Source organism: Ovis aries, chromosome 15 (assembly GCF_016772045.2).
Source record: "Ovis aries strain OAR_USU_Benz2616 breed Rambouillet chromosome 15, ARS-UI_Ramb_v3.0, whole genome shotgun sequence".
Classification (NCBI taxonomy): domain Eukaryota; kingdom Metazoa; phylum Chordata; class Mammalia; order Artiodactyla; family Bovidae; genus Ovis; species Ovis aries.
The window spans coordinates 47,517,997-47,531,151 of NC_056068.1; the positions used below are offsets into that span (position 1 = coordinate 47,517,997).

General features: G+C 37.2%; 1 protein-coding gene across 1 annotated transcript; it reads right to left on the reverse strand.

Annotated features, from left to right (window-relative positions):
- Window positions 1–5,792: 5,792 nt before the first annotated feature.
- On the reverse strand, window positions 5,793–6,737 carry LOC101102926 (olfactory receptor 52B4-like). The gene has a single exon (XM_004016232.3). The coding sequence runs from the start codon at window positions 6,735–6,737 to the stop codon at window positions 5,793–5,795; it is 945 nt and encodes a 314-aa protein (XP_004016281.1).
- Between the last annotated feature and the right edge of the window lie 6,418 nt (window positions 6,738–13,155).

Genomic DNA, 13,155 nt, shown 5'->3' on the forward strand with positions numbered 1-13,155 from the left:
TTGGGGTACATGTGTCTCTTTCAATTCTGGTTTCCTCGGTGTGTATGCCCAGCTGTGGGATTGCTGGGTCATAAGGTAGTTCTATTTGCAATTTTTTAAGGAATCTCCACACTGTTCTCCATAGTGGCTGTACTAGTTTGCATTCCCACCAACAGTGTAGGAGGGTTCCCTTTTCTCCACACCCTCTCCAGCATTTATTGCTTGCAGATTTTTGGATCGCAGCCATTCTGACTGGTGTGAAGTGGTACCTCATTGTGGTTTTGATTTGCATTTCTCTAATAATGAGTGATGTTGAGCATCTTTTCATGTGTTTGTTAGCCATCCGTATGTCTTCTTTGGAGAAATGTCTATTTAGTTCTTTGGCCCATTTTTTGATTGGGTCGTTTATTTTCCTGGAATTGAGCTGCAGAAGTTGCTTGTATATTTTTGAGATTAGTTGTTTGTCAGTTGCTTCATTTGCTATTATTTTCTCCCATTCAGAAGGCTGTCTTTTCACCTTGCTTATATTTTCCTTTGTTGTGCAGAAGCTTTTAATTTTAATTAGATCCCATTTGTTTATTTTTGCTTTTATTTCCAGAATTCTGGGAGGTGGATCATAGAGGATCCTGCTGTGATTTATGTCTGAGAGTGTTTTGCCTATGTTCTCCTCTAGGAGTTTTATAGTTTCTGATCTTACATTTAGATCTTTAATCCATTTTGAGTTTATTTTTGTGTGCGGTGTTAGAAAGTGATCTAGTTTCATTCTTTTACAAGTGGTTGACCAATTTTCCCAGCACCACTTGTTAAAGAGATTGTCTTTACTCCATTGCAGTCAACCAATTTGAATCAGCCCTTCCTGTCCAGTGTTCTACTTGCTCCACAAAAGCATTACACCGTCTCCTAGGAGATGGGAGTTGAAACCACACCTGATGGGAATAACCTTGAGCAGAGAAGCGCCTATCAAACGTCTCCCACCTTCTTGGGCACAGGATAATCCTAGCACATTATGTCTCCATGAAAAGTTTTATTTGTTTATCTATTTATTTTGCTTTATTGAGGAAGTACAATTAAAGGACTAATTTTTTTAAAAATCCCTTAAAAAAATTTCTGTATTTACTTATGCTTGGTTACACTGGATCTTTGTTGGGTGGGGGCTTTTTCCAGTTGCAGTGAGTGGGGGCTACCCTTCATTTTAGTGCCCAGGCTTTTGTGGCAGCTCTGTTGCAGAGCACGGGCTCCAGGTGCGTGGGCTTCAGTAGTTACAGCATGCGGACTCAGCAGCTGTGACTCGTGGGCTCCAGAGCATGGACTAGATAATTGTGGCATATGGGTTTAGTTGCTCCGCAGCACGTGAGACCTTACTGGACCGGGAATCGAAACTGTGTCCCCTGTATCGGCAGGCGGATTCTTATCCACTGCACCACAAGAGAAGTCCCTAGGCTAATTTTTTGTGCTGTATTCATTGAGGAAATCCTGGGTTCTCCTGTACTAGTAGAAAACACATTACATAAGAAAAAAATGCCACCTTTGGAAACTGCTTTCCAAGGTGTAATTATCCCTTCTGCCCTTTCCCATCTTCTGACTCATACTTAGAGAGGAAGGACAAATCCAACTCAGAAAGAGAGTCCCCCAAATTGTTGCAATTTTAACAACTTTCTTGCAAAAATTTCTGTATCCATTATAAGTGGACCTATCCTTTGACCACTTTTAAGAAATTGATTATTCCTTTTTCATTTAGATAATGAAAACTAGAATAAAATCAACAGACAACAAGTTATAGAGTTAGATAAATAGATTAGTAGTTATGACCTATGTTTCACGCTGACACATGCTGTTTTTTACATCCAAATAACACTTGGAGCAAAAGAAAAAAGGTCATAGGTATAAAGCTAGAAAACTATGAATAGGATATGTATGCTGAAAATTAGGAAGTGCTGATAAAAAATAAAAGGAAGCATATAAACGGAGAGGCATAACAGACATGAATTGAAGACTCAAAATAAGGGAGATCAGGTATCAATCTTTACAGAATATATATATATATGGGAAATAAAGTTCTATCAAAATCTCAGCAAGAATTTTTGAAGATATAGATACACTCATTCCAAAATTTTATAAGGAAAGAAAAAAAAAAGACAAAATACTTAAAACAATTGAAAAAAAACTAACATGTGATGAGTCACTGTACTTCATGTTAAAGGTTAATATTTGGCTACATTAACCAAGAAGCAATGAACATCCAAAGGAAAAAAATAAATAAATATGAATCTTGACCCAAATTTAACCCCTTATACAAAAATTAATGCAAAGTTGGTCACTGACTTAAATATAAAATAAATATTTATAAAACATTTAGAAAAATTTTGTAAGAAAGAAAATCCCTAGAAACTAGAACTAAGTAAAGAGTTTTCAAGTGACAACAAAAGCCGAACTCATAAAAGCAAAATTTAATAAGTTAGACTTATCAACTTAAAAAACTTTAAGAAGTTTTAAAAATTAAAAACATTTACTCTGAAAAAGTCTCTGTTAAGATGAAAAGACAAGCTACAGGCTGGGAAAACCTATCTGCAAACCGTACATGTGACAAATAACTTTTATTTAGATTATATTAAAAAAAAAAAAAAAAAACTCCCTAAACTTAACAGTTAAAAACAAAAAAAAAGAATCCAGTTAAAAAACAGGCAATGGGACTTCCCTGGTGGTCCAGTGGCTAAGACTCCATGCTCCCAAGGCAGGGGGCCCAGGTTTAATCCATCACCAGGGAACTAGATCCCACGTGCTGCAACTAAGAACTTTCATGCTGCAACCAAAGATACTGCATGCTGCAATGGAGATCGATTATCCCATGTGCTATAGCCAAGATCTGGTAGAGCCCTAAATAAATAAATAAAAATTAAAAAGAAGAAAACAACAGGCCAAACACATGAACTGACATCTCACTAAAGAGGAGTATTCAGATGGCAAATAAGAGCATGAAAAATGTACATCATTAACATTTAGAAATATGCCAATTAAAACTACAGTGAAAAGCAAACTAACTGAAACAAAAAATAGTGCTGACACCAAATGTTGATGAGGAAACGGAAGACGTGAATCACTCATACACTGCTGGTGGGAATATATTAAAATGGAGACACTCAGGAAAACAGTCTGGTCTTCTTATAAAAATAAACACAAACTTATCCTACAACACAGAATTTTGTGCTTGAGTATTTACTCTAGAGAAATAAAAACTTACATTTAATTATTTATTAATGATAATTAATCTAAAATTATTTCAGAATAAAAAGCTTTCTTAAAAAATTGCTGAATGTGAAATAAAGATATCTTAAGACATACAAAAATATAATAATTATTATTATACATCAAATACATATAACACTATATGCCTGACACCATTCTAGACACTTTACATATATTAGCCTATTTAATCTTCATATGAACTTCATAATGTTGATTAAATAATCCTAAATTTAAGAATGAGGAGGTGAAAGTAGACAGATGTGAATAATACTCAAAGCCTCAAAGCTTTCAAGCTTAAGGAAAATTTTCTGTGAGTAACCAATAAAAAAGAAACAAGAGAAAAGACTTATACATAGCTATTAATATTTAAAAGTTTATAAAAATATTAACAATGAACTAAAAGCAGGCAAATACTCAAAATGTGACAGTGAAAACACAGAGTATTATGTTATTTGTAAAAAATAATACAGAGCAATAAGGACAACTGGAGTATTCGAGACGTCAATGGGCAAAAGCAGAAACAATCAGAACCATTTCAGAGATTTAGTAGCCAAGAAAACAAACTTGACACAAGAAAAAGATTTGTTCCTGCCTTTGCCATTTCCCTAGTAGACTTCCATTTCCTCATCTGTAATATGGTTTTAAGGGGTCCAAATGAAGACGATGTGAGGTAATGTCCAAAAAATGCTTAGCATGGAGCTGTAACACAAGTCATCAACAAATGGTAGCTATCATTACTTCATAAGATGAAATATGACTCTTCAATAGAGGTTTAATCTCAATAGCAATTAAAAATAAATTAAAATTATAGTACAATATCATTTTTGTTCTTTTGTTCTTAAAAATGAAAATACTCAGCCTCATTATTAGTGAAGAAAGATACATTATGAATCTTTTCTGAGAGTAATTTTATGGGATTCATTAAAAATCCAATCCACAATAGCATTTCTGAGACTTTATTCTTAAAATAAAAATTGAAAGATCAGAGCAAGCTTAGATATGTTCAGAGAAATCTTGTATATACAGTTAAAAATGGAAAGCTCTAAATAGCCAATAATATTGAAAATGTATGAACTTACATATCCATGGAACAAAGAATGTAAGATGGGATAACATAAAGAAAAGCTATCATCAGTTTTCTCCTGACTAGGAATTTTTAAAAATATTTTTGCTGTTTCCCAACTGTCTTACATTGAGCATTTGCATTTTATATTAAAAGACAATACTTAAAATAATTTATTTAGAACACACCTGGACTGTGTACTTAAATAACAAATTGAATGAGACTTAAATTTGTGAATATATAGTCATAATATGAGGTAAAAGGATTTAAAAAGGGAATGCTTGGTTAAATAAGTTACTGTAAAACCCTGCAATGAAATATTATATAAAGATAGTAATGAGTTTATAAATTCATAAACCTTGGAAATTAATAGGACATCAAAGACCACAGTTAACATGAGGATTGAAAACCCATACCAGATGTTCACTCAAATGTCATTACAAGCATACTTGGCCAAGCCAATATGTTCACAAGAGGAGTGTAGAATGACATTAGTTTGGCAAAAAGTCAAGCCTTCTGTTGACTTTTGTTCCCAGTATCAGCAATGTTCTGCCAGAGAAAAAGATGTTATAATCCATGTTTATAGTATCATCCATAATCTATAATCTATACATGTATCATAATATTTCCTTATAGCACAAGCATAGATAAACTTAAAAATAGATTCAGAAGGAATTAAAGTGCGGACACAGATTAAGATATAGATTTAGATATAGATGGAGACAGACATAGATATATAAGTATATAGATACAGATGTACAACTATAGAAAAAAATTTAATGATAAAATTGCTTAAGGGCTGTTTAGTTTATGAGTCCATGAGTTTCATTTCATGTTTTGCTTTTTTCTAACATTTTCTACAAAAATTATAGATTTTAGTCAAAGATGTATTAAAATAGAACTATGTACAGTATGCCATTTTTCTCAGATCATTCTCAATCTCCTCAGTCTCCTCAAGAGTTGTTCTACAAAATATGAAACACATATATTTGTATTTACATCCTCTTATTGTAGACGTGCATGTCAGTAGGATATAAATTATGATATAATAGGAATAACTAAAATCCAGGAATCACTGATTCTAAGAATGTTATGTAGCTAGAATGAGAGACACTGAGGCACAGCAGTTTGTACGTAAAAGGTTTGTTTCAGAGCGGGAGAAACTCAGGTAGGTGTAGCTGAGCAAAATCCCAAGCTAGAATACTGTTCTTCCTTCATCTAATTCTGAAGATTATACTATAGTGTTATTAATTATAGATGACTTCTGAAAATCAATCCATCCTGTTCCAGGGTCTTTGAAGGAGGTTGCTTAGTTAGTTAAACATGGCTTCACTCTGCCAGGTTGTTTTGACAACAGAAAACTAAATTCTGCAATCTTGGGGTGAACTTGTTCTCAGGCAGGACTCACTGAGCTGTTTCCTAGTGTTTCAGCTGATCCCTCCCGCCACTTCCCTAGACTTCTTCACAGATACCTAGAGATTCTGAAAACTCACATCTTATGCTAAAGTTATTTCTTCTTTATAAACAACACATGAGCTACCTGCTCCCAGATTTGCTTGGTCTTGATCCCATAAATGATGGGATTCAGCATAGGTGGAGCAAGCATGCAGACATTAGCCAACAAGATGTGGATATGAGGTGGAATGTGGCGGCCAAACCTCTGAGTAAGGATTGTGAAGATTCCAGGCCCATAAAAGAGAATGATGACACAGACATGGGAGCCACACGTGTTGAGAGCCTTGTGACGAGCATCTTGGGAAGGGATGTGGAAGACAGCATGGAGAATCAGAATGTAAGAAACAAAAATTAATAGGACATCTAAGACCACTGTTAACATGAGGACAGAAAACCCATACCAGATGTTCACTTGAATGTCATTACAAGCATATTTGGCCAAGCCAATGTGTTCACAATAGGTGTGTGGAATGACATTATTTTGGCAAAAAGTCAACCTTTTCAAAAGAAATATTATGGGGAAAATTGTACAATAACTTCTCAGAAAGGCAATCACACCGATTTTCCCAATTAGTGTGTGTGTAAGAATAGTGGTGTATCTCAGTGGGTAGCATATGGCAATGTAGCGGTCAAATGCCATCACCAGCAAGATCCCCGACTCAGAGATGAAGGTGGAATGGATGAAGAAGAGTTGAGTGATGCAGCGATCCAGGGAGATCTCCCTCATATTGAACCAGAAAATGGCCAAGGCCTGAGGGACTGTGCACGTGGAGAGGACAAGGTCTGCTCCAGCCAGCATGTAGAGGAAGAGATACATGGGTTCATGGAGGCTCCGTTCCATGAAGATAATGCAGATGAGCAGGCTGTTCCCAAGCAGGGCAATGACATAGGAAATGAAGAAGGGGATGGAGATCCACACATGCTGGTCCTCAAGGCCAGGGATGCCCAGCAAATGGAAGACTGTGTGGCTAACACTGCTGTGGTTAGAAGCAGTCATATCTGGAGCAGATGACATGGGACTGCACTTCCTATTCACAAAGATCGAGGAAAACATATATTCTTTAATATATTTATTAACAGGAATCATACAAACACCCTCCAGTATTGTTGCCTGGAGAATTCCATGGGCAGAGGAGTCCGGCAGGCTACAGTCCAAGGAGTCGCGAGAGTAAGACACGACTTGGCAACTAAACCAGCGCCACCATACAACCACACTTTGTGAAAAATATACCAAGAGCTTTTGGCCTATCTCACACTCTCCATCTTTGTTGAACATGCAAATCATAGGAAATAGGCAAGGGTGAAAGAATATGGTCTGCACGCCATTGAGTGATAGCCAACTACACTTACCTCCAACTAAACAGAGAGGTGCGATTATACGTATTTCTCTTTCAAAGAGAAAATTTAAGTACAAGGAAGAAATCAGTATTCATGTCTGATAAACCTGCTAACATATTGATACTTGAACTTGACCTTGAAATGATGAGCTTATTATAAATTATGAATTAGAAGTGAAATATATACTAGCACAACACAAGGTAAATACATAGATCACTGCAATAAAGGGAGCTCCTGGAACGCTTCTAGAGAATAGCAACAGGTACTTAAGATTTTCATAGGGGGTTGTACAGGCAGATATCCATGATTGTTAAAGGCCGTGATCACAACTTACACTTAGACTCCATCTTTTACGTGGGGAGTAGCCATTAGATGTCTTGAAGAAAGTAGTGTATAACAATTATACTAGTTTAGAATGATTACCTGTGAAAGTTTATTAGCACTTGACTGAAGAGTTTGGTGCTAAAAGATTATTCATATTCCAGAAGTAGAATGGATCTAAATATAGTAAAGCCACAAAAAATCACGAATATTTATTAAGCATTGTTTTATACCAGGGATTGTAATATGCAGGTTACATGTTATGTATTCTTTATGTAGGGAGTAGAAATCCACTCTAGGAAGTAGATGTTATCTCTGTTTCACACCTAAGGAAAGTGAGACCCAGAGACTGTGAATCACCTGTCAAATTTCACAATAAACAATTGATAGAAATGAATTTAAATCCTCTAACTTCACTACCTACAGTTTGCTTACTTGTGAAGTGAGTCATGAAAATTTTAAGGGGTAACATAGACAGGGTTTCCATGGCAGAGATGAGGCACCCCTGATGTTCTCACCTTAAAGGGCTAAACTTAGAAATAAATGAAATTGGAAAAAGAAAGAATTTATTGCTGGAGGGCAGGGGGTTGCAGTAGTTGGTACGGGGAAGATTCTTCAGTTGATAGAAATGAATATATGATTTCAACAATTACTTCCTACTAAACACTTTTCTTCATCCATGAGCTTAATTATTCAACAAGTATATTTTTAGCAGTGACTATATTTCAGGCATCATATCAGGTGCCTGAGCCCTATTTAGACAGATGGTTTGAGAGAATGGTGGATATGTAAGCAGATGAATTTTGTAAAATGTTCCAGGTGTCATGGACCCAGATGATACTTCTGAGAAGACAGCCATGGCGATCTATCTTTCACAGAATGAAGAGAAATGGAGCCAAACAATGAATAACCTCTTCTTGGGGTTTCTGAGAATATTTAAGGGATATCTTAAAATATCTAGCTCAGTAGCTAAGGTATATTTTATGCTCATTATTTCTTCCACTCCAGCTCCTCCTCTTGGTGTCCCTGATTTATCATTCCGGGGAGGAAAATTGGCTCCTAGTTCTCATATCTTTTGAGATTCCCTGACTGTTTCCTCAAAGCTCCTTAAAATGTCTGGTACAGGGTAGGTGGCCGCAGTCTCCTGCCATTCTCAGGGCTCCTTTCATAGTTTTCCAAGAGGAGACTATAGTCTAAGTAAATATGTTTTCTGTTTTCTCATCTCTCATCTAATTATTAGGATATTTGTCCTTTATTGAATTGTTTCTCATTATTTATCACACTTCAGGATCCTTCATCTAGCCCCTACATGCTCTCAACATCCCTTTCCAGATTCCATTCATCTGCTATAACCAATCAGATCTGCGCCTCTGGTCTTTACCATTCCTTGTCCACATATATCAATACTCTCCCAGAGTCCTGTCCCTGCTGGCCTGTCTGGGACATGACACCGGCCCAGTCCTTATCTGGGTCTTCCCTGGTGGCTCAAATGGTAAAGAATCTGCTGCAACGCAGGAGACCTGTGTTTAATCCCTGAGTCGGGAAGATCTCCCAGGGAAGGGAATGGCAACCCACTCTAGTATTCTTGCCTGAAGAATTCCATGGACAGAGGAGCCTGGTGAGCTAGTCCATGGGGCCTCAGAGTTGGTCATGATAGAGCAAGTAACACACACACACAGTCCTTCCTTGCTTCTGGAAAACAACCCACTCAACAGATGTTGAATTAACTCACCACCTTTCTGCTGAGACTATAGAATCAGACAGACAGGAGATCTGTTATGTGATGGTCAGGAGTAGGGTTGTTTATCTTCCTTTGTGGAGCCCTTGAGGGAAGCACATCAGGACTCCAGGGACTGAGCTGTCTCTAGCAGCCTCACCGTCTTCCCAAGTGGGCTAAACCTCTATGACCATTGCCTATCTGCCACTCTTTCTTCTACTTCTCTGCAGTTTTGCTTTTCTCAGGTTTTTCTGATATAAAAGCCTTTTCCACCTAATCTAGCCTTGCTGCAGCATTTTAATTAGTAAGAAATCTATTTTCAACAGGAATATAGTGTAATTTGAAGGCACCAATGATTTTTAACGTTTTTCTGGTCATGAAAAGAACTCCATTGAAGTTATACAGTATTCATCTCCTGAGTTTTCATAAGTTTCAAATTTGAGTCATGAATTATGTTTAACTATAACCTGAGGCAATATAAAAGTGCATGCTTAACAATTCATAGAAGAGTCGTGAGTCTTTATTAACTTGGACATTTGTATTTCTCTTCCCTGCCTCCTTTAACTGCATTGCGTATTTTCAATCTATGTTAATTTTGATTGTGATGTATCTAGATGTAGCATTCCTTGTTTTTTATACTCTGAAGTTTTGCAAGAGTTTTGAACATGTAAATTTATGATTTTTACCCAATCTGCCAGATTTCAGTCTCATTTTACTTTAGGATCCCAACTACATGTGATCTTGTGATATGGCTGCATTATTACCAAAGAATCTTTTCATTTTTTATTTCTTCTTTAGTTGAGTAATTCTATTAATAAATCTTAAGGTTAATTACTAGAAACACAATTACCTTGGTTAAACAATAATTGCATTTGTATACTAGTTTTACTAGATATTGAAAATTCCCTCATAGTGATTGTACAGTTTTTTTATTGTTACTAGCAATGTATATGGCACCCCACTCCATTACTCTTACCTGGAAAATCCCATGGATGGAGGAGTCTGGTGGGCTGCAGTCCATGGGGTCGCTGGGAGTTGGACATGACTGAGTGACTTCACTTTCATGCATTGGAGAAGGAAATGGCAACCCACTCCAGTGTTCTTGCCTGGAGAATCCCAGGGATGGGGGAGCCTGGTGGGCTGCCGTCTCTGGGGTCGCACAGAGTCGGACACGACTGAAGTGACTTAGCAGCAGCAGCAGCAGCAGCGGCAGCAGCAGCAGCAGCAGCAGCAGCAATGTATAGAGGCTTCCTTAATGGCTCAGGGATAAAACAATCTGCTTGCAATGAGGAAGATGTGGGTTCAATCCAAATCAAGAAAAGCCCTTGCAGAAGACAATGGCAACCTACTGCAGTAAGAGTGTCTTTTTTCTCATAATTTTTCCAGCAGAGTGTATTGTCAAGCTTTTGAACATTATCAACCTGCTACTTAACCAAATGTGGTTGACCATGTACAAAAATGGCTGTCACTCATTGTTCCATCTGCTATACACACATGCCACTCCCCTATACATGAGCAGTAGCCTACTCTCTGACCCTCTGAATTAGAGATGGCCTTGTGAGTTGCTTTGATCAACAGAATAAGTTTGAAGTGATGTGTGAATTCCAGGGCATATGGACCTTGCAGCTTTCATTTGCCTTCTTGGAACCCAGTGGCCATTCAGAAAGCTTAGGATAGATGAATAAAAGACCATGTGGACAGAGGTCATAATGAGGTCAATTAAGGCACAACAGCACATGTGACTGCAAAAGATATAGGAGAGTAAAAGCAAATTTGGAAAAGAGCAAAAGACAGAAAACTTAATACCAACTTATTTCCAGATATATTATGAAACCGCAATAGCCAATACATACAGTACTGATATCCAGATAGATAAGTAGATAAATGGGAAGGGACAGAATCCAGAAAAAGATTTGCCGGGGTCCAGCCTCAGCAGAGTCCAGGGATGTCCTCAGGATGGACGACGTTGGCGAATGAAGAAAGATAGATAAAGAGATAAAGAAAGAGACATGGGGTGACCAAGCTTCTTCAAGCGAGGGCCATTTACTTTATTCTTCTTGGGGCTTTTATACCCTGAGTTGTACATACAGCAAGGTGAAAAGTGCAGACTCAACTCAACATTCCATCAGTAATAACTTTCATCGATATCAGGTTCCTTTCTGCAAAAGTCTTATTTTCTGTACATCATCTTCTATTCCGGAGGCCTGTTGATATTCCATGACCTCCTTTTGATAAAGGTTGGCCAGCCAGAACACCAGAACAATGATTTTTCCTTAAAGTGTTTCTTCTTAAATTCTTAGCCTGCGTCACCCTTAAAGTACAGTTACATTCTTATGGAGCAAAGATTTAGCAGGTTACAGCAAAGAAAGAACTTATTAACTCAAAGTCTAATGTTGCTAATGCTAAGGCTATTACTTGCTTCTTCTACATCCTGACTATATGCACTCCCAAGAACACAATGGATAAGGGATGTGAGAACTTGGCAGCAAGCATTGCATAGGCTCAACAATGTTGCAAGTCTGGATAAAGCTGCCATGTAAGCTAGAATGCTAACAGAGGGTTTGAAACACTCCGTTCATGCCCAGATTTATCAACTAGAGGCCTAAGTTAACTCTTTTGGTCAGAGACAGCCCCTTGCTAATGTCAAAAGAGCTGGTGAAAGACATAAAATAGTAGGACAGACAGATTCTGGTTCGGGGGTAGATGCTTGAGCAGGTCCAGGGGGTCCGTTGAGTCCTGAGGCCTTGCTCATCAGGACTCTTCCGCATGACCTTGTCATGGGTCGGATGGCCCAGGGATTCCCTCGAGTCCTGCATGATCTTGTCATGGGTGGGATCTCCCGTGCTGGCTCCCGGGAAAGATTCACATATATATATGATCAATTGAGACATGATGAAGCTACAAAGCCAATTCAATGGAAAAGAATGTCTTTTCCACAAATAGTGCTTGGAATGATTGGATCCATATCAAAGACATGGATTTGACACACACCTTGCACTATTTTCTTTTTTAAATCTCAAAGCAGTTCATAGACTTAGTATAAAATCTAAACTTCTAGAAAACTAAATAAAAATTCTTTGTGACCTTTTGTTGGTAAAGTTCTTAGACAAAACATCAAAATCAAGATCCATAAAAGAAAAACTTGCTAATTTGGACATTATTAAAATTAAGAACTCATCCTCTTTGAAAGACACTTAATAAATAAATAAATAGGGAAGACAAATATTAGGAGAAAGTATATGCAAAGCATGTATATAATGAGAAACATATCAAGAATGTATAAAAAACAACTCTCAAAACTCAGTAATGAGAAAATAACAATTAAAAAAATGATCAAAGACTTGAAAAGACACTTCAGCAAAAAAACAAAAATACACAGTTGACAAAACGAAAGAAAAATAAGATATTCAGCATCCCTAGGCATTAGAGAAATTCAGATTAAAGTCACAATGAGATACTTCACTTGTGCATTATTAAAACACTTAAAGGCAAACAAAATCAAGTTATAGCAAGGATGTAGAATAACTTCTACAATGATAAAACAGATGTTAAATGGTATAATTACTTTGGAAAATAGTTTGGCAGTTAAAAAAATTAACCATTTACTACCTACCATACAACTGAACTATTTCACTACTGTGAATGAGTGTGTGGGTGTTGAGTCGCTTAAAACATGACATGTCATGTTTTAAGCGACTGTATAGCCAGCCAGGCTCCTCTGTCCATGGGATTCTCCAGGTAAGAATATTAAGAGGAGGTAGCCATTCCCTTCTCCACGGAATCTTCCTGACCGAGAGATCAAAGCCAGGTCATCTGCACAGCAGGCAGATTATTCACCTCTTGAGCCACTTGGGAAGCCCATTATCATTGCTATCCATAATGTGAAAGATATTAAGATATTTATTTTTTTGAACTGTCTTCAAAATCTTAGTGTTCAATTTATATGTATGACACAGCTCAATTCAGACAAGTGTTCAAGAGCCACCAGAACCTCTTGGCTACCATAATGGACAGCCATGCTCTTGATATTCAACTCCTT